Here is a 21836-nt window from a genome sequence, read left to right on the forward strand (position 1 = left end):
GTGACCAGTGATACCTCTGTCAGGAAAAAATCAGTTCAGAAAAAATTTGCTGTCATTGAGCTTTAAATAAATAAATAATGTTTCCTTCGCACTGTGCATGGATTTAATCATGGCTTTCCTTTTTGGAGAGAACAGAGCTGAAATTGGTCTTAGCACAGGAGGATTTTGCAGCCCTTTGGCTCTGGTTGCACCAAGATGGCACTCTTTAGGCTGCAACCATGGAAAGGAAACTGGGAATAAAACTTCAAAATTGCTTTTGATTTTCTTCCTCTGTATTTTCCTAGCATTTCTTAGAAAAACTTAACACTTTGGGATTCCATTGGTGTAGTTCCACTATTTTGTTTTAAAATAAGTATATGATATGGTAATTAACCAAACAGTACACCAGAAGTGCACCATGACTTAGCATCTCTGAGAAATGCTAATGAGAATTTGAACAGGATATCCTTTCTTCCTACCTGCTTTGTGGAGGATAACCATGATGGCAGGTGGATGGGGCTCATTGGAAAAAACATTCTGTAACTCCTTTCAATTACTTTTTTATTATTGTTTTAGAGGAATAGAAAAAGAGTTTGTCCTACAGAACACAAGTTTTAATTAATGAACTTGAGTACGGTTATTTTAGTTGTGATATGATGGCCAATTCTGGCATTACAAGTTGACTATCATAAGTCACAGGTTGGTTGGTTTTCAAGTATTATTATTCTCCTGTGATTTTTAGGCTGCCCAAGTCTGCAAAGCTTCAACTTTTATGTGAATTAGTGACCTTCTGTATCCCGGGTGATTGTCTGATCTTGGGGTTTGTCATGTTTCTGCTTCTATTGCAGCTAAAATTGAAATAATGCTAGGATGCTGAATATCCATCTATTTTAGTAGATGGAAATGCATAAATGATAACACAGAAAAGATCTGGGAGAGTCTCACACAGAACTGTGTGGTAAGAGGCCTGTGTGTGTTTCCTGGTCATCTTTCCTTGAGAGAATTTTTGTGGGAGAGTTTCTGCATCAAAAATCCATGCTTACGGTTTGGATGTGAAATATTAAAACCTAGACACTACTTTCCAACTTTGGGGAGATTTAGATGTTTGAGATGCAGGTTATCAACTACTGTTAGTTACCCAAGAGCCTTAGTGAGCATGGTATGTCTCCCTTTTGATTTCAATAGGAACTTTGATGTTTAATCTTATACTTTGCAAATCTAAGTTGATGCTTTTCTTCTATAGTACATATACAGATATGTTTTGGTATTTGCCTGTAAGTCTGTGTGGTTAAATGAGAGTTAGAATACATCCGTCATGATAAACCTTCACCAATTACTGGGGAGAAAAAATTCTACCCCATAAAAATTCTACTGAATTGACAAGTAATAAGTATATATTTTTACTCCATAAAAGAAGCAAAAAGTTGGTGGTGGTGGTCTTGTGTCCGCTCAGTAGGGCAGATGGGATCTAAACCTTGCAACAGTTAACTCTGTGAGTGATTAACATTATGGAAATAACTGACTTTTTTAGTAATAAACTATTTCTCTCAGGGAACCTTTGTGCAATTTAAAGTCCTGCAAGAAATTAAGTGTTTCTCCTGGCTGAGGGAGGGTGCCAGATTCAAGGACTTCTCTAACAGTCCTTGGAAATTTTTAGAAAGCCTCTCACTTGAACCTGTGTGAAAAAAGAATTTGTGACCTTCCCATCACAGCCACATACTTCCTGAAAGAGCTATGAAAATACTTAATGTTAAAAGTTTATATAAAGGTCCAGAAGTGAAAGGCTGAAAATTTTGGTGGTGTCTTCATCCTGGCTAACAAAGAAGAGTTATACTGTATGTTGCTGCAAGACATTTTTTCTAGTTGGGACCTAGTTGATTGCTTGATAGAGTATAGCATTCCATATTGTGGCCATTCATAGAACTAATTCCAAACCCAATTTTTCTTGCTCATGCAAAATATTTTAGTATGATTTCCTCAGACCTTATGGGACAAAATATTAACCATGAGTATAGATATACTGATTTTAATATAATAAAATTAGTAATTGTCAGCATGTTCTTATATATTTGGAAATAAAATGAAATTTCAGGCTAACAAAAGGAAGACAACATTTTTACCAATGAAGCTGAGCTTTCCATTCTGTATTGCTTCTGTTGCCCTTAAGATATTGAGGTGAAGAAATAAATTCCATCAGCTAAAAAAAAGCAAAGATAAGAGAAACACATAAATCAAGTATAAATAATAGCAACACAGGTGAACTGAAGATCTGAAACAACAGTTGTGGTTTGTAGCAGCAGGAGTGGATAAAAAACAGAACAATGAAATACCTTTAATGGCTTGAATAATTATTACTATTGTCTAAGCCACTCAGGCTTTAAACACTGAAAACCGTATACAAGCATACATATGGCATATTTTCTGAGAACCATGACTTTTCCTTTGCGTATAAATGGAAGAAAACAAATGTGTAGTAAGAGTCTCTCAGAGACTATAACATTACACTTTAACAAAATAACTTGTTTTGTTTGTTTAATCAATAAAGTGCAAATAGTTGAAACCTAAGCTGTGATTACCAATATTGCAGTGGTTAAATGATTAATCTTTGGTTGTTTGTTTAATGTATTTCACAATATTGAAGGTGTGTCATCATTGTTTATGTTCTGAGGAATACACTTCAGTTGAAACACCTCATAATACCAAAATATAAGGCTATTTTAATGAATAGTCTAATACTTTATGGGACTTCAAAGCTTCATGTGTAAAATACATGTTTTATAACAGTTAAGTCTTCAAGTTGCACTTAGAGAATCATTTATTCACATATACTAATTGAGTAATTACAAATGTGTTACCGTGGTACTCAAAGCATTTATATTCTGAGAGTGAAAGTGGGTTGTTGTGGTTTGACTTTTTTTTTTTAACCTCATTTTCCAGTGGACTGAATATATTAGTGATGAATGTGCTGTGAAACTGTTTGTTTCCATGCTGGAAAAGTTTCATGGCTCCAGCAATTGCTAGCCATTTTACCACACAGCATCCATCATTTTGTCAAAGTTTTAATGTTTTGTAGCGAACCACCTAGGAAAGAAAGGAGGAGAAAAGAATGACAAAACAGCCAAATTCTTTCATTCCATGCCAAAAAACTGACTGAAGTTTATCCCTGTTTGCCCTTGGAACAATTAATGTGACATTTTCCTGAATGCCATACTAAATTTGATTGTCATTTATTGAAATGTATGTTTAAATCAGCAGTGATGCAACTCTAAATGCTTTTTTCATTAATGTCATTGAATCCTTAACCCACAACCTTTGACACATAACAGAATTAGAAAGCCTTTTGGATCATTTGGCTGAAGTTGTGCCCTCACTACAGTACCTCAGCTTGCTTGGAAATGTGGCCTGCCCCAATGAACTGGTCTGCAAAGAAAAGGATGAAGATGACTACCAGAGGTACAGGTTAGTGTTTTCGCTTGTAAATATAATATGGTATGTCAGTTTTGCTTCTTAAAAATGAAGAAATACTGAACTAAACCCAACTTGTAGTCCCAAGCAAGTATCACTTACTCTATTTTGAAAGCACTCTGCCATGTACTGCTGTGAAACACCTATGAATTTCAGTAAACCCATTTCAATGTGATCACTCTCAGGAGCCCTATTTCAAGAAATATTTCAGTGTGGTACAGCACGTTTGAATTGAGCAGGTGTTCAGAGGCTCTCTCGAATGTGGGTGCTCATATGTGTTTACCTATCACCTCTCCTCTTTAAGGCCAAGGCAAGGCAACAGTTACATACACTAAGGGTGGCAGTTAAAAATAAAAAAAAAAAGTCACTATAGAGAGTAGTGACTTTTAGCCAGTTATATTGCTACTGCTAACGTTTGATTATGGTGATGCATTTCTTCTATTATAGTTATCAAGATACTGTTAAAGAACACAGAAGAAAAGACTCCTTATGTATTGTGGTTCTTAACTGAGAGCAGTCAGTGTTTAAAATCAAATCAGAAAAAGAAAGCTATCTCTATAATGCAGTTTTAATCAGCTAGATTACACAAAAGGTCATCTGGAAATTAACATGGAAGCCTGATAAAATACTACCTGTCCAACTGCAATGTTAAAAATTACAAGGGTTATTTAAAAAAAAATAAATAAAAATACTTGTGACTGATGATGACTCTGAGTATAGGTCCAAAGCTTATGGTATGTCTCCTGAAGTGACAATTTTTCATAGCTATAACCTTTAGGCAAGTGAGACACTGATCATTTAAAAAAAAATCCCTTTCCTTGGTCACATCTGATACAAGATTTCAGTCTCTGTGTATTTGCATTTTTCAAATCAGTTGAAAATGGGTCTCTGTGAGGCAAGTCAGAGCCAAGCAGCGCTGGTGGTCAGTGTGCTGACAACCTTACAGAGACTGAGAGACCAAGCTTAGTTCTTGTTAGCAGATCACTTGCAATATTCAGATATAAATAATTCAGATATAAAATAAAACTCTGAAAATATCTTCACATAATCCAAACTATTCTGTGGGAGTTAGTATGAAACAGCACGAAGTGGAGGAGACTAAGAGCAGGTTTATTGGGAAGTTGCATGAATTGGATGCAGCTCTTTATTGCTCATAAATGCTGTAGACTGAAACAGCAACACAGCTTTTCTGGGTGTGGATACATTTTTTTCCTTCGTTCCAGACTTTTCAGAAGGATTTCTTGGTTGTTGTTAGGCTAAAGATTTTCACCTCCTAACAATTCAACTTTTGAGTCTAGCACAGCTGTAGTATTTTAGTTTTAAACGAGTAGACCAGCTGAGATTTAATAAAATATTTTCCCATTGAAAATATTTTAAAAAATATTTTCCCAGTAGAAGGTATGCCTACTATCCAGCTTAGAGGAGTCTAACAGTGTTGTCTCTATGTAAATTTATGTGACATTTGCACTGGAGAATTGCTTAAAAAATGAATGATATTTCTACAGTTTACTGTTTTTCACTTTAAGTATGTTTTCTGACAATATGTCTCCTATTAATCATTTAAGCGAAAGTAGTATGTTAAAGGAGCCATTCAGAGGCAAGAACCCATGGTTCATTTAGTGCTGTCTGAAAAAATTCGTTATTGATTGACATCCTCTGTGGTTATGTGATGTAATATTTATAATATGTCACACAGCCATACATCAAAACAAGCATGTCTGTTGTTTCATTTCAGTGCAAAATGTTGATTTCAGGGAGGTCAAGGTAGTTTTAGGTCACTTCATGGCAAACCACTGTGTCAAAACCATGAAGTGATTCTATTTATGCACTGGTGGAAACTGCAACATTGCTTCCAGGTTCTTTCCCCTCAATTTAAAAAAAAAAAAAAAAAAAAAAAGGTATTTTTTTCCATATAAACTTGGGATAATTAAAGCTCTTTCAAGAAAGAAGGATGGACTTCTAATTAGTTGAATGATTTATGGTTCTGTTGCTGTAATGAAAGCTTCCTGATACTTTTCTATAACTTTCTTATGTTATATAAAATGTTTGCCAGACAGCATTACATTCAAAACCAACAAAATAAAAATAATGTGTGTGTGTGTGTGGTTATATATATATATGTTTGTCTTCACTGGAATATATTCACCTATCGCTATTCAGGAATAACGGTGGAATTGATTAGAAGGACTGTACTAGCTATTCAGTTTTGAATACATGTTCTAAAGCATCTTAAAGACACGGAATTTTTTCTTCCTTCCCTAGAGTTTACAAGTTTATCTCTAGAATTAGCAGCAACAAGCTGTCTGGATTTGAAAATATTTCTATTTTAAAAAATGCATTGCTTCAAATCTTACCAGCAAACATTTGAAATAATTTTGATTTTTTTTTAAGGGTTTGAAATAATATTTTTTCCATTAGATTTTTAGTTTTTAGAGACTTTTTAGAGAAAATTTCTCACATAGGAAGCATCAAAACAGTGCATTTCAGTGAACCCATATAACATAAACATTTTACTTTACCAAAAACTTTGACTGTTTTTGTTTTGTTCTGAACAGGAACTTTTTGCAAAATTTCACAGTGACCATTGGAACCACAGCTTCATTTTTCATTGAGCTTTAATTTCATTCCTACTGAGTTCAATTGGAGTTCAGGCTATTTAATTCCTCAACCAGAAAGAGAAAGGTGCTAGAAATCAAAGCTTTATTTAATATTTGCATTCCTGCAAACTGAAAAGATCTGCAAAACCCCCAAAATCTCATCCGTAAAAAATTGCACTAGATCAACTTCTTAAAAAACTTTGTCTATTAATTTGCTGTGATGTTAGCAACAGAGATAAAAAGGAATATTACACGTTTTTAAAAATAATAAGTTTATTAAAATTAGTTGGATAATGTGTAAAACTTTTTTTTGTCAAGGTGTAAAGATCTAGATTCTCAGGTAATCCATGGGTGTACCATTTCTATGAGAAGGTCAATGCTAAAGCTTTTGACTATTTCTTTCATTACAAATAGGTTTTTATCCAAAACCTTTGTTGTCACTTTTTTCAAAAAGGTTATTTTTTTCTAAGAAACATGGTAACATTTGAGTGGGTTATTTTTTTTTGAAAAAGAATAGAAGAGAAACTGTAAAGTGTTTGTGTTTATTTATTTCTTTCTTTTCCCCTCAAATGTCTCGTTATTATTTCTCCTTACTTCCAAATCTGTAGGAGAACAAGCTGATGACTTTTCTGTACTTACCCTTGAAACTTTTGCTTGGAGAGGAAAATGAAAATGGAAAGTTTCATTCAGCGCTATTTTTATAGTGAACTTGTATGTTTCATTTTAAAAAGTCATGTTTTCTTCATCATTATAAAAATGGCTACAGTTTCTTTTTTGTAAGAAAATATTGCACTATTAGTCCTTACTTTTTATTTTTTTATTTTATTTTATTTTTTTTTGAGAGATGACATTTTGTAAAAGGTTATCTGGGGGTGAGGGCAAGGGAAAATTTCAGAAACTGCTCCTTATTGCTGGAATTAAAAGCCAAATAACTAAAATTTAATGGTGATAGGAAAGATGTAAAAAGCTTTTGCCTTAAACAGGAAGCAACAAACACACAGAAAAAAATAGCTTGCAAAACAGTGCACGTTCTAAAATAACCTATTCTACAATCTCTACTTTGAAGATTGCGTGAAAGCAAAGGTCGTGACCTGGAGATCAAAGTAACAGAAGTCAACACAGTAATTGCTGGTTGCTTCTCTTGTACCCACACTTGGTCAGTCCTTTGGGTGTATTGTTTGCAGTGAAAACTTCAAACATGATGTTACTGAACTGTGAAAAATCATCTGGGTCAGAACGTATTACATAGGAGTTGCTAAAGCTGCAGGTGACCTCACCTATTTTCATTAAAGCGATATGATTGTGAAGGATGTATGCCGTGTGTGAAGTTTTCAGTGCTTGTTCATTCTTCTTTCCTCCTTATTGACATTTCCTGGAATGATGCATTCATTAAGTGCTGTTGACATGGAAACAAGGGCAAGTGGAAACAAATGCCCGAGTTTATTTTAAATTAGCTTAAAAGCACATATACTAGATACGCTATCTTTGGCAGGGGGAGCAAATGGTGATAACCTTATGAAGTCCTCTTAAGATATAACAGTAAGAAAGGAAGTGCAAGCATTTTGTATGGATTAGCTTTTCAAGCTAAATCAGCTATTCCCATTCCATTTGATTCTGTGAAATGTTGAGTCCTCTTATAGAGTTTCCAGCTTTCTTGCTATTTTAAATATATATATATATAATTTTGAGACAAAACCTCATTTATTTTAAATAGTCTGGTTATTGAATGTATGGTAATATAAATACATATTCAAGAAGCAGTAGGAGACCAGAAGTCCTCACTTGTCAATGAAACTAACGCTAATGTGCTTGGTCAGTTGTCATTGAACTTATTAATGAGGCTCCCTTTTAGAAGGAGGGATTTCAGTTTGTGGCACTGTGATATTCATTTTATGTAGTCATGGGATATTTAGGGCATTTCTGTATATCTGTATAATCTATGAATCTCTACTACTTCACTGTTTACATAAGGCCTTGTGATTTCTACAGTACCTGGAACATTTAATAGACAGTACATTTAATAGACATCAGATAGCTGCACAAATTCCAACTTCGGTTAGCCATTTTAAGGATTTAGGAGCAAGGGCTGTTATAATGTGATATATTTTTTTTTTTCCAGCTAGATAAATTGAAGTGCAGAATACCTAAATTTGTCCATACTAATGCAATAAGTCAAAGCATATCTATAATTATTGTTATGTGTATGGAGATTTTTCTAATTCATGCAGATTGCTATATTGACTTAGAGCAGAAGAGGTTAAAGTATTTGGAGGGGTCTGAATTTCTGAATGATTTGAAGAATTACTTGGCCATCACCAACTAGTGCCAAGTTTGCGTAGAGGCTATGTGAACCTCTAACATCATGCCTTCTGTTCTGGAAGATGGTTGTTTGAAGTCATGACCTGGTTTCCTTAACTCTGTGCTGAGGTAGCTTTGTTACAGATGGAAATTCTGCAGCCATCAATGTGCTGCTTTGTGTAGGGAAAAACTTTTCTTTTATCTTGGTGGTGCAGAAGAAATAATTATGGAAGAAAATCTAGTTCAGTTTCATAAACTTGCTTGATCCTAATTTGGATCTTTTTTTTTCATCTCTCCCTATTTGAATGCTGATGCAGATTTGCCATCTTCAGGTTATTTATTACTGCTAGTTTACAGTAATGTAACTGAAAGCATAATCAGCCCTTCAAAGTTGGAAATAAGTCTGTTAGTTTTATGTTCAGTGATCATCAAAAAGATGGAATGCAATAACACAGGTATTGAATCTTCCAGTAGGTGTTAGTTATGATACAGGTAGAGCTAGACATTTCTGCATTCTTCTCAGTAAATATTTCTGTATTTTTTAAGTTCAGATTAATTTTCATTTTTAAATATAAAGCATGTACTACAGTTTTATATTCCAGTTTTTGTTATTGCAAGTACAAAATGAAGGACTATACAAAATCTAGCTCTTAAGCATAGTATTCCATTAAGGTTTAGTGGAACAGTTTATTTTTTCTAAAACTCTAGCACATCCAAATTTTAAGTTCTTTTCCTGTAGTAGTAGAAAATAAAACATTATCTCCAAAAGTAATTTATTGCCACTTTTAAGATTTTCTTGTAGTGTGGCTCATGGATGATGCTGGTATCTGTTAGTATCACGAGGCCAACCATATTCTACAACTTGTCTGCTTTTCCAAGGGAGGTAATAAATGAATCTAGGCCTTTAGATGCTATGAGACGTGATGTGATTTTTCTTGTTATGGTGTTCACAGCTCTAGAATAGAAATTTCCTGGAATTGTTGGATAATAGTAAAGAGTAGTGTTAAGAAACGGATTAAAACTTTCTGAGAATTTTTATGCCTGAACTTACATGGCTACTAAAAATAACAGATCTGAATGAAGTTATGCTGTAGCTATTTAACAAAAATAATGAGTTGATATAAAAGTCATTTACACCTTTGATCAAAAACCTGACAAATTTCTTACATATGTTTAAAATAGATTTTTTCCTTTCTTCTGGGTGATTTTTTAAGGAACACATTTGCATTCTTATTGAACTCTTTTGCTTGATTTGTGAAATTATCTCCAAAGATTGTACGAATCGTCATCAATCTTTTGGGGTGATGGAATAACCCAAGGACTATTTTTTAAAGTAATGACTATTACATGGTAGAGAACTACAAACATAACCAGAATAAACCTGCAAGGCAACTGATAGGTCTTAAGTTCCCTGTTTGTTACCAGAGTTAAGAATACAAGCCTGTGATTTGTTACTGCCTGTAAAAAGAATCTGTATCACACATGGTATTTCTTTACATAAACTAGAATTGTGTGTTGTTTAATAAATTGCAATAGCTTATCTCAAAGCTGTCTTTGTCCTGTCCCTTTCTAAACTCCAATAAGTTTCTTCAAAGGAAGGTTTTGCCCCACTGAGCTTTAGCCAATGTCAATAGCAGTTGAATCCCAAACACACTGCATTCCTTTGCAAATGCCCCCTCAAGCCTATCCCACTTTTCATATATCCTGACAAGCCTGTGTAAAAATTGTTAAAAAATACTAATAATTACGTGTAACACGTAATTGCTAAATGAGTTGTTAATCTTTATTGTCATTTTCACTTAACTAAAACTTAAATAACGTGAAATGTGATTTTCACTGCTTTTTTCAATCTCTTAGTGTTCCTGTTTGTGTTGTATATCTGTTATTAGTTTATTTTCACAGGACTCTTGGCACAGGGGGGTTAAGGTGCAAGGAGATGATTCTGGACAGAAGAAGGTGCAACTTTTCTTACATAGTTCATTTCCTTAATCCACCACGAAGCAGAATATTGGTGTACAGGCAGTGAGAAATGGATCTCTAAGCACCTTACTAGTGCCCTTGTTTTTGTATTATTATTTTTTCTCTCCAGAGCTCATCTTTATTCTCATCACTGAAGATGATAACCTTCTTTCATGCCACTACAAAGATGTTAAGCTGAGTAATAGTAGTCTCAGAGTACATGAAGCAGTGCTAACTTACCAAATGATTAAAAAAAAAAAGGGGGGTAGGAGTTGGGGGGGGAGGAAACCCTGTCCCCCAGCCTCTAACCCATAATAAATCTTCCTAAACTTATAATGTAAAATACAGATGGATCTTTCTTCATTAAACACCATTCTCTTAAGTAATGATTTTACAAGTCTGAAACAGGTGCAATGTGTCATGAAATTTATGGATCCTAGTACCTGTCATAAAGTATTTTATGATGGCTGCATTCTGTGTTATTAGTAGCTGTCTTTTTCTGCAGCCATTGGTGTTTGATAATGGTCTTAAAACACCCAAAATTACTTACCTGCAAGCAACATTCCAGATAGTCCCTGTTGACAGTTTGAATAAGTTTAGTGCCCTTTTGTTGTACTTTACCTTCAAAACAGACTGATTGAACCATCAATAGCTCCTGAAAGCTGACAGAGGCATGTCATCTGGTCTAACCCTCTGATAGTAGGTTATCTGTGGGAGTTAACCTCCCTGCATTGTTAACTGAAATGTTTTATGTACTACGCAACTTTAGGATACTGCTGTGATAACCTTAGTAACTAAGTCATACATCACAGTAAAGAGATTTTGTGCAACAAATAACCCTGGATTAAATTTACAAGGGTTGAATTGATATTGTAAAGTGTTCATTCCAGGGCTTTGGTTAGCCTTTCCTGTATTTTTATGGCAAACTTCTGTTACATTTAGATTGAAGCTGCATCTTCATATTTCTAGATAAAATATATCCAGGAAGTCAAATGCTTTCCTTCATTTAATGAAAAAGTACCATATTCATAGTATCATATAATACAGATCCATTTTATCCCTTGTTTAGTTGAAGCAATCAGAATAAGTGGCATTTTATTTCAAATCAGCTTTTAAGAGTTAATCACTGATATACCTTGGTTCTACTGATGAGATAACTTCAATGCAACTTTTTAATATCTGCATTGCTTAAAGGGTCTTAAAAAAATCAACGCTAAACCTCGTGATGTAGTTTGTGGCTTAATTTCTTTGGGTAGTGGCTTTTTAGGTTTTGTTTTTGGAATTAACAAGTACTGGTGCTAATTCTGTTTTTTTTTTGAAGTGCAGTCAGGATGGCTTGAAAATAAGAAATACATTTGTATCAAGGAATGCTATTATAATTTTAAGCTCTTTTTAAATGATTGGGAGACTGACATTAGGGCTGTGATCCAAAGTCAGCAAAGATGACAGTGCTGTCTTAGTCTGTTGTCATTTTTGTTGCAGCCTGCTTTTCAATGGCATATTTCATTCCATCATTAAACATTTGCTGATTTTCTAATACTGATGTTTTCTTCACCTGAATATTCATCTTTTCTCACCCTACACTTAGTGGGTGTCTTTACTCATTTTTAGCTTCACTCTTCTTCATTCCTGACATATTGTTTCCTTCTGTACATGTCTTCATTTGAAAGAATCTGTTGTCATCTGAGCTTTTCTGCCAGTAATACAAGATGGATAGATTCTTCTCCACTGAAAGATAAGGGTAGCAAAATGCCAGGGAGGACTGGAAGGGCAGCCAGGAAAGCTGGGAGGAGGCTGAGAACGTGTCAGGCTCCTAGATCAGTAGCTATTGCTTAAGAAATGGTCTTAGAACATGTTCTGTTTTGTGAAGTGACTCTCTTACTCTTCTTATGATATCACAAAATGTCATAGAATCAGGATTCACATTTAAATTGTCTGAGCATTTCAGCACTGGGCATTTTCAGTTCACTTGTTAGCAATTTATGGGGCTGTTGCCTTAAAGGAAAGGTGTAGTTGGCTGAAAGGTTTCTTCGCAGCATTAAATTTTGCTTGGTTGTAGATGGGGATGCTTATGGTCTTTTTCAATTGTCTCTCTTGCCTCAGGGATAGTATAATAAGATAACTCTTACCTTTTAAAACACATTTTTTTTAGCATTGTTCTGTTTCAAAATACTATGTTAAGTGGAGTTTTCTACTACTACAATTTCATTCTGCTGCTGCCAGAAGGAATTGGTATGATTATGTAGTCTCTCTGACTGCAGGTTTATGGAAAGCAACTAGGCATGGGGGGACATTATCAATCACCTTTCTACCCCCTGCTAGGAAGTCTGTCACTTCCTCACTTTGCAATGTCTGCTTCACATTTGGTTGACTAAATGTAAATAACGTACTTGAGGTGGTTTGGTATTTTGATTTTCTCTGGTTGTGTGCCTTATTTTGTTTCTGATCTGCCATGTTCTCTTCTTCTGCATACACGGAGCCAATGTTATTTTTTGAGGCTAAAATGTTGCTGTACTTTGAGCAAAAAGGATAAATAGAATACTGATGAATTCTAACAGGAACGTTGAGTTATGAAAATATTTACCAAAAAATGGTCTCTCCCTGAGTACTTCAGCATTTAATCCTGAGCTGGGATCTATATGCCGTAAGGACACCTTGTCTTCCTAGCAAGACCACATCAGAATTCTGCTTCCAAATGGTGCCTGTGTCAAAATTTAGTTCTGGAGAGCACGCCCTGAGAATAACTCTTGATGTCTTCTCTAGACTAATTCTTGTTTTTAAAGAGTTTTGAACACTGACATGCACTCCCATCAAGACAAAGGAGTGCGTTTCAGGATGTATGGCAGAAGACAAATCACACCTCCCTCTGATTTGCTGTTCACATGGATCTCTAATGTCACTGGTCATTTGTGTTTTAGGAAAATGTAAAACAAATCTGAAGTGTTTGCATACGACTGTTTGCTAAGAATTCTTTCCAGGCAGATAGCTGGTAATTCCAATGCCTCAGATCGGTGTTTCCCTGCAACATGGGATGGAATTCTTAAAATTACTTGGAAGTCTAAACCAGCAATCTAAAAATAATTTCCATTTTATTTTATTCATGAAAATGCCTTATACCTCAGTAATAGCTGCATATGACATACATGTCTGTTGATGAATTCCTGATCTATTTGATCTACCCAGTATTAAATTGCCATGGGCACTTAAAAGAAGTTTCTTTTGAGACAATAAATTATAAGAACTTGTTACATAAGCTACATTACATGAAAAGGGCAAACAGAGATAAATAAGAAAAGGCTGTTGCCTTTTATTGCTGCTGTGTTTTAGTCGTTTATTCTGTGAGTATATTCTTGTTTATTACTGGATTTTAAGTGTTCATTTTGCTGTCTGTCAGATACTTCGTTCTGCACAAATTGACAAACCTGAAATTTCTTGATACTCGGAAAGTAACCAGGAGAGAGAGAGAGGAAGCCCTAGTGAGAGGTGCCTTCATGAAAGTGGTTAAACCTAAGGATGCTAAGGTAGGAGAGTAAATTAAAAACAAATGTAACAATAAGTTATTCATTAATGCTGTTTTAAAACATCTCCCAAAGCTTGTCTGTGTCTTTTATTTAAAACAAAACAAAACAAAAACAAAACAAAACAAAAAAAAACTTTTCAGACCGAAGGACTGGTAAATATGGTCAGGTGAGGGACAAAAAACTTCATAATTTTTGTTGGTTTAGTATCAAACTTTGCTGTTATGTCTGCTTAAGTTATGTCTGGTTACATTATCAAATTTCTGGGTTCCAACCTCTGTTTCATATAATAAAGTAACTAATATGTGACAGTGAGCTTTAAAGAATATTTTTGCCTTTTATCTTTATTTAAAGATACGTGACAACTGTGTGATGTGCTATTGTGAAAGAATGCAATTTTTCTGACAAGTTGTGCCCTGCCATGTATGTTATACACAAATGTCTATTGCAGTGCTCACACCTATGGTGTTTATTGGCTTTTAGTGGAACAGCTGATTCTAATTTTGTATGATGTTACTTAATGTGGTGTCCTGCTAATAAGCATTCACAACAGCAGAGATACAGTTTCAGTAATCTGAGCTTTTGATACCACTTGCATAAACTCTGGGCATACTGCTGAGGTAAACAGAATAAGAATGTGATTTCTACACTTTACCTTCTTTTTTACTGTTGATCAACAGAAGATAATAACACTCTGAGCTTCAGAGTGTGTTAGTGCTGTGGATCTCAAAACTCCATTCAAGTTTTTGGTCTACTTGCTTTCTGTTTTGTTCTCTAAAACATACCATCAATAATTTATTGCAGATTTCCAGTAATCCTGAATAATAATGCAGCAGTTATGGAAATGCACTGTTTGGTAACATAACAGTGTTGCTAGATAAATGCATTATCACAAGTACAGTTGCAGTGCATAATAAATTAATTCAGACTGATTAATTTGTAACTATTAAAATGTTAACACTTCTGATACGAGTACAGCTTTGAAATATTGCTTACCATTACTTTTAGTTATTTCAGCTTTTATATATGTGATAGATGAAACAATTGATGTCTGGGCTGTTTTGAATATCTTCACTGAATCTGGCCAAATGCAACAGTTGAAATGTGTTAAGTACGGCATACGTATGCTGAGTGATTTTATAATTCTGTTTATTCAGATTTTAGATCTGGTGAAGTATTGTTTTCATTTTATTAGCAATTATATTTTTCATCTGAGTTTGCTGTTAGAAATTGAACCAACTAAATAGTGTAAGTGTGTAAGACCCTTCTGGGTGAAACCTTTTTTAATGCCAGTAGCTAAGGGTAAATTACTTCACAAAAGTAGGGATAGCATCTTTATCTTTTATATCTGTAATTGAATCCTTTGTGTGGTTTTGTATTATTTGCCCACTATATCATGACTAAACCTACATTTATTTCATCAAATTTGCAAAAGTTTTTCTTCTTCTAAATTTTTTTCTACTTCTTTATAAACGGTTTGATACAAATTGCTGATGGTAAAATCATTCTAAATGTTTTTCATGGCACGAATTAATGCTTCTTAAGGTGCTGCAAAATTACCCTCATCATACAACATTATATACGTATTACTGAAGTGGCTAATTTAAAACAAACATGAAATTGGGTGCAGAACCTAATTTAAGAGGTATTATAAACATCTTAAAATTATTTCAAATTTGTGCATGTTTCCTAGGATATTCATGGCTATAGTACATATGCATGCAAACTTTGTGTGACAACGCTCTAAAAGTCTTTTGTGTGAATATATTTTCAGATGCTGATATGTATGTATACAGTTATTTATAGCTATACTCAAAGACGACATCAAGCAGCATTCCTTTATATATTACAAATATGATGTGCACAATAACTGTGGTTTCAAATTATATCATATGTTATATATTGAATATATAATGTGGTTGTTTTTTTTATTCTCTGCCCTTCAGGTTTCCTTAGGAAATGAGTCTTGTGCCCTCTGTATGTTCACCAGTTCCCCTCCCATGTAATTGCTGAGAATTTTGATGAGCTTTGGCCCAATTTATCAGACAGCTAGTGGTAATATATTCCAAGCTTTCTGAAACTAGTTAGAGAATAATACACCTTGATCCAAAATAGAGGAAGGCTGCAGCACACTGAGTATTAGTCATCAGAAAAACTCCTTAATATGTTGACCTAGTGATGCAAGACCTTGCTGATAATGAGCTTCCTGAGAACATTTTTTTCCATCCTCCTAAGGTAGTGGTCACTATCTCAGACTGTACTCGCCAGGAGTGAAGTTGGTATGATTAATATTCATATTAGCGAATGCAATTATGATACATGGACGTATTGTTCTGCCAGGTGTAATGTCAACAGTGAACCAATCAGACTTGCTTTTTCAGAGAAAAAAAATCTAAATCTAAGTCATGTTCCCCCCCCCTCTCCATTATGGTAAGCAGGAGATGGTATTGCTTATTCAGCATAAAAAGCAGACTGATGATCTAAAGGGGTTGTGATGTGGGGAGTTGTTTTCATTTTAGTCTTGACATGAAATACTTGGGAGAGCAAAATACCCCACCAAGAAAAAATACACAAAATGAGAATAAAAGCAAGAAATTTCCATCTGACTAGCTTGTGTTTACTGAAATGCAAAAGTATCTAGCAATCACCAGTCATCACTAAGTCATAAATATTTTATTTTGTATAAATTTTTAGACTTTCATTTTTCTGTTTTTTCATATTTTTAAAAGAACACTGCACTTTCTTGTGCTTTGCTTCATTTCATCCTTTGTTTAAAATGCATCTGTTTGTGATATGACTGTCTTATGGAAAGATGCAGTCATTTATTAGAAAACAGTTTAATGTTACAATGCAGTGTTCCATCTCTCTATGTAAGTGAGCTAAACTTCATTTTGTTCTGTGATGTTTGTGTTTTCTTTTGTCAAAATATTGAACATATTATCATGCCTGATGTTAATAAAGATTGGGTAAGCCTAGCTGGATAGGAGGCATTGAGCAAGATGTGGAAGCCTCGCTTAATGACCAGATCATGACCTTATTTCACTGGCATAAGTGTAGATCAAAGTGGAAGATGCCTGTCCAGCATGAAGTGTGTTTCTGGGCATGACAGCACTTCACATCAAAACGACAGCTCAAGAATACAGCAGTCAAAATTGCTTAATTATGTGCCAGCTTTGTAATTATTCATCCCTGTCCCTACAAAGAGTACAGTTGTCATTTCTTTGACATAATCATTTAAAACTGTACCCTCCTTTAGTTCATAGATTGTATAAGAATTGTGCTTCTAAACGTTTCATCTTTAAAACTTAGAGATGCGAAACAGAATGTAATTTGAAAATCCATTTTAAGACTCCATATTTTTACATTGTATATGATATATATAAACAAAATGAAATGATGAAGTATCAGAGCATATCATAACTTTGAATTTTAAAGGTCTATATTCATGATCATTTAATCTAGATGATGAACTGTGGATATATCCATTATATCTAAAACATGTTGCTATGAATAAATACATACTGTATTTAACTCTCTTTAAATATAACTTTAATTGCTTAGTACTTGCTTTTTATAAAATGCATATACTTCCCAGTATTTTGCAATCCCTCTGCCCAATAGCAATTTTTTTGGCTTCCTGTATTTTTAAGGTTAACATTTTTATTAGCTATATTTATAGTGGCAAAAGCAAGCATTGTGCACTTAGTCACATGTAACAGTCTTGTAGTTCGTAGGACCAAATCATTAGCAGGTATACATGGGTATACTTCCAAGTAATCGACATTTTATTATGTGAAAGTTATTCTGCTTCATAGCATCTTCACCAAGCACATCTTGTCCAGTGGATATAAAGGAAACTCTGTACAACAAAAGATGGCAGTATAAGTGTTTTGATTTTTTTTCCCCTCAGATGTATTCTTTTCTTCACAAATTATAATCATAAAGCCTGACATAACATTCTTTCTCTAAGGAACTAAATGGAGACCGTCACCGTCAAGTAGAAAGACAAGTCTAATATCTGTTGTTCATGTTATTGAGGGTATGTGATTCGTGCTCACACTGTTACTTGGAGGGTAGAGGGAATTTATTTTATGCTAGAGTAAATGTTTAGTGGTACAGCTTAAGAAATAAGGAAAGCTAAAATCTATAGTGTTGGTTTAGTATCATTGTCAGTATTGTGTTTAAACTCATATAAAGTTCTATTTTATCAAAGGGATGAATGCTTTTTAAAATTTCATTAAAATCAGATGAGGCATAAGGGGTGTTTTTAGTGATTTTTGTCCTTAACTATTTTTTTAAAAAAGCAATATTTTTCTTAAATATATATCATCTCTGTGTATGTTAGCTTAGCACAGTGAATCCAGAAATGGAACTTGAGCAGTCATATTCATAAATACAAGAATACTTTGTTTAGAAGACTTTAAAAGTCACTAAAGCTGTCCTCAATTTTTGCAGTAACAAAAATGAGTTCCCAAAATATGGATATGGCTTGATGCGATACTGAGAGAAGAAATCTATCACATCTTGTGCTGCTTATAGGGTGAATCAGTGACATGGGATTTAAAGAAACAGTAAATCTAATTATTGTGGCTGTGCAAAGCCATAATAAGGGGCTTGAGAATTTGTGTGAAAAGTTGTATAACTAGACTAATAAACAGAAAGCTGGTAGTTCTTCAAATGGCTGATGAAGGTCTATAGAAGGTACCTGTGCAACTGTGCAGTAGGAAATGTGGACTTACAGTATATGAAGTTACTGGGCAACAAGCAATGTAGCTGTTGATTCCCTGGTTGAAGTTACTGAGCGATAGATCTCTTTGCATTGGATCAATAGCAGACCAGTGTAGCACTAGCTATGCAGCATGCTGTCCTAGTGAAGAAACTTCATAATAAATTTGATCTGGCTGTGAATTTGTGCATCATGTGGGGAAAGCTTTTGCTCCTGGAATTAGTAATACGATCTAGAACAGTCTGCTAAGGCCAGCAGGTAAGCAGTTGCCTTCCAAATGCTTGCAAGGGCAGCTGTGTTTAAGTGAACAGAAAGTCAGGCTTGGGAAAAAGCAGTCAAAGGAGGGAAGAGAAGGGTCAGTATTCAAAAAAAAGAACAGAAGAAAGTTGTGAAATTGAAGTTGAAGATTGGAATCTTAGCTGTGAAGAAGTTGGAAGTACCAACTTCTAAGTAGCACCCAATCTACTTACTTAGCAGTAGATTGCGTTTTGCTCTATTTTTATTTTATTTTTGTCTTGGCATATGATAGGTCACATGATTAAATAGAGAGATATCAGTCAGTGAAGTGAGAGAAAAGCAATGAGTTGAAACAGTGGGGATTAAGCTGATAGCATGCATCTGTTGAAATAGTAAAGGAATGTATTCTCTTTGCCTAACCTACTGTAATTCCATCTGTCACAAAAGAATAGACACGTGGATCATAGGTTTGTTAGGGTAGGGGAAAAAATTTTTCCTCGTTGTTTGTTCTCATGGTGATATTTCTTGAAAAAGTGATACATGTATAGTTCTTTGTGATGGAATTATGTAGACTACATTTCGGTATCTAATTACTATTGAAGGTAACAGTATGCAAAAGGTGATGTCTCTTTCCTAAAATAATTCCTTTTAAAAAAGTACATGATTTTCATGAAGCCAGTGTCCTCTTAGCCATTAATGATCCCAATGCACTTTTCACATAGAAGGGGTGTTACACTTGGAGCCCTGGCCTCATTCCAATTCAGGTAATTGCATTCTGCCTCCATGGATTTCTCTGCAATCTCAATTTACTAAGGCATTCTTCTCCACCTTCTGCCCTAAAATGTTATGTAGTGTTGCAGTGTGCTAGTTAACCAGCTGCTACTTTGCACCTGAAAGGTGTCTGTCTTTCAACAGCAGTGCACAAATTGATCCTTTATAAGACTTATTTAATATTTGTAAAGCACTTGGAGGTTCTCTGGTGAATGGCAATAGGTACTGTATATCGTTAACTTTTAATTGAAGAAGCTAGCATGGCAACTTGTTTACCACCTATTTTATTTTTTTAATATATGTATATATTTTCTATTTGTGGGTTGAGAACTGTGGAAACTTCAGTTATTAGATGTTGCAAGCATATAGTCTGGCTTTTGTCTTATAATTTACTGATTTAGTCTAGTTAACGAATTGTCATTCAGTATAATGTAATACTATGATATCAGACATTAGGGCAAGAATCATAATTGTTTTCAGTTACCAATGGATCAGCGTGGCTAGAATTTTATCTTAAAGTTCTGTTTGTTTTTTTTTTTTGGAAATGGAAATACTGCTGCTGTACAAGCAGAGCTCACTGCATTCTTCCATTGTTCCTCCTTTGAAAAAACTAATGCAGTGGATCAGATGACAATACTGTTGGGGGTAGAAGATGTTAATATGCTGCATTTTGTAAAAAAATAAAATAAATTGGATGTAATATTGTGTTGGCAAAACTCTGGGCTAGCCTGTGTCTATTCTTTTGTTCCTATAGGTAGTGTTTTTTTCCCTAGATTTCGAGGCTTGATATGTTTCATGCTCTCAATCACATTGATGAGTCATTCCCACTGAAATTGTAGTAGTATTGAGTGTAATGGATAGAATATATGCTAATTCCTAGCCATAAAACAAAGGTCCAATTATAATGGTATAAAGTCATAGCAAGATTTCTGAGAGAGAAAATCAGAAAAGGTTTTACTTGTAATTTTGTAAATGTGAAACATCTGGTTCAAAACTTGGAAATAATCATCACAGCTGAGTTTGTATTTATTACTTGTTTTGACTATGTGAAATAGTTTTCATGGCAAGTTCTACAGTGTGTACGCATGCTGTGTTCTTAAACTGGCTTTGCTGTTTTGCTGAACAGTCAGAAAGGTCACCAACTGTTAGAGAGAAACATGGTCACAGGGGCCACTGCAAATGAAGGCAAAAATAATTTGTCGTGATCTTCCCAGTAGTGTATCTTGTAGTAAAGGACAACATGGAAGATGATGATATAAACAGAGTTGTATGTGAACTTAACCAAGCTCTTTGATATTCTCATTGGTAGAGGTTATACTGAGTGTTTTTTAGAAAGGCATTTTTCACATATGAAGGCAGAATTATGTGAACATTTTAATAGTTTTGTTTATCATGCTTTCACAATTATGAGTTGTTCTTTCACACCAACTTATCTAACATTGCCACATAGTTTTAGGTTGCTGATGTGTTGAAGAAAGAAAAAAAAAGGGGGTAGGTTTATACAGTTTTAGACAATAAAATTTGTTTAATTTAACATCCATGTTCAATTCAACATCCATGACATTATTAATTACATTTAATATTACATACATTATTAAAGTCATTGCCTTTGCATCTCTATGTTCTCTTCTGTTTTCAGTTGTCTCTTCTTTGTATAAATCCTAGGATCTCAATTACTGGAAATTATGCCCAGTGTTTCCAGGGTAATTGTTCTATATTTCACAGTACTTTTTTTTTTTATTATTCTACTGTAAATTTCGTCCTTAATTGCTCAGCATCCCCCCCCCCCCCCCCCAATTCTTGGGGAGCATGGAAGCTGAAGAGAAAGTATTTATTTGGAGCATTTACCAGGTCTTTGTGTGTGATTCAAATTACTGGATTCTTTTTTGTTCCTTTTTTTTTTTTTGCCTTGAAGTACTAACCTTCATTACAGTAATACGTTCAAGAAATTTTCTCTTGTGATGTAGCTGACTTTGTAGTAGTGAAGTTACTATATCCAGTCCAAAGAATGAAGAAATAGAGCAGCTTCAAAATGTCATTCTCTACAAATCGTTATTCCTCTAGTTATTGGATTTACTTGCCATTAGCAAAATGTTTTTGGTTACACTGTGACATTTTGATTGATATCTGTGATAACGCAATAGGCCCTGATTCCACAAAGTGAATTTTCTCTTACAGGTGTTTCCTTTTGACATCAATGGAATTGTGGTTTACAGCAATCAACAGGTTACAAGTTAAGGTGCTAAGACCTAGAGATAAAGGACCATGTCTTTGTCATATAAAAAG

At 34.4% G+C, this 21836-nt stretch overlaps 1 protein-coding gene across 1 annotated transcript in view; it reads left to right on the forward strand.

Annotated features, from left to right (window-relative positions):
• The window catches only part of LRMDA (leucine rich melanocyte differentiation associated), a 668732-nt gene that overhangs the window by 374225 nt on the left and 272671 nt on the right, over positions 1-21836 (forward strand). The window contains 2 exon segments of the mRNA XM_080597575.1: positions 3308-3438; positions 13693-13819. Coding sequence (XP_080453701.1) covers positions 3308-3438; positions 13693-13819 — 258 coding nt within the window.

This window comes from Anser brachyrhynchus (assembly GCF_964034855.1).
Source record: "Anser brachyrhynchus genome assembly, chromosome: 6".
Taxonomy (NCBI): domain Eukaryota; kingdom Metazoa; phylum Chordata; class Aves; order Anseriformes; family Anatidae; genus Anser; species Anser brachyrhynchus.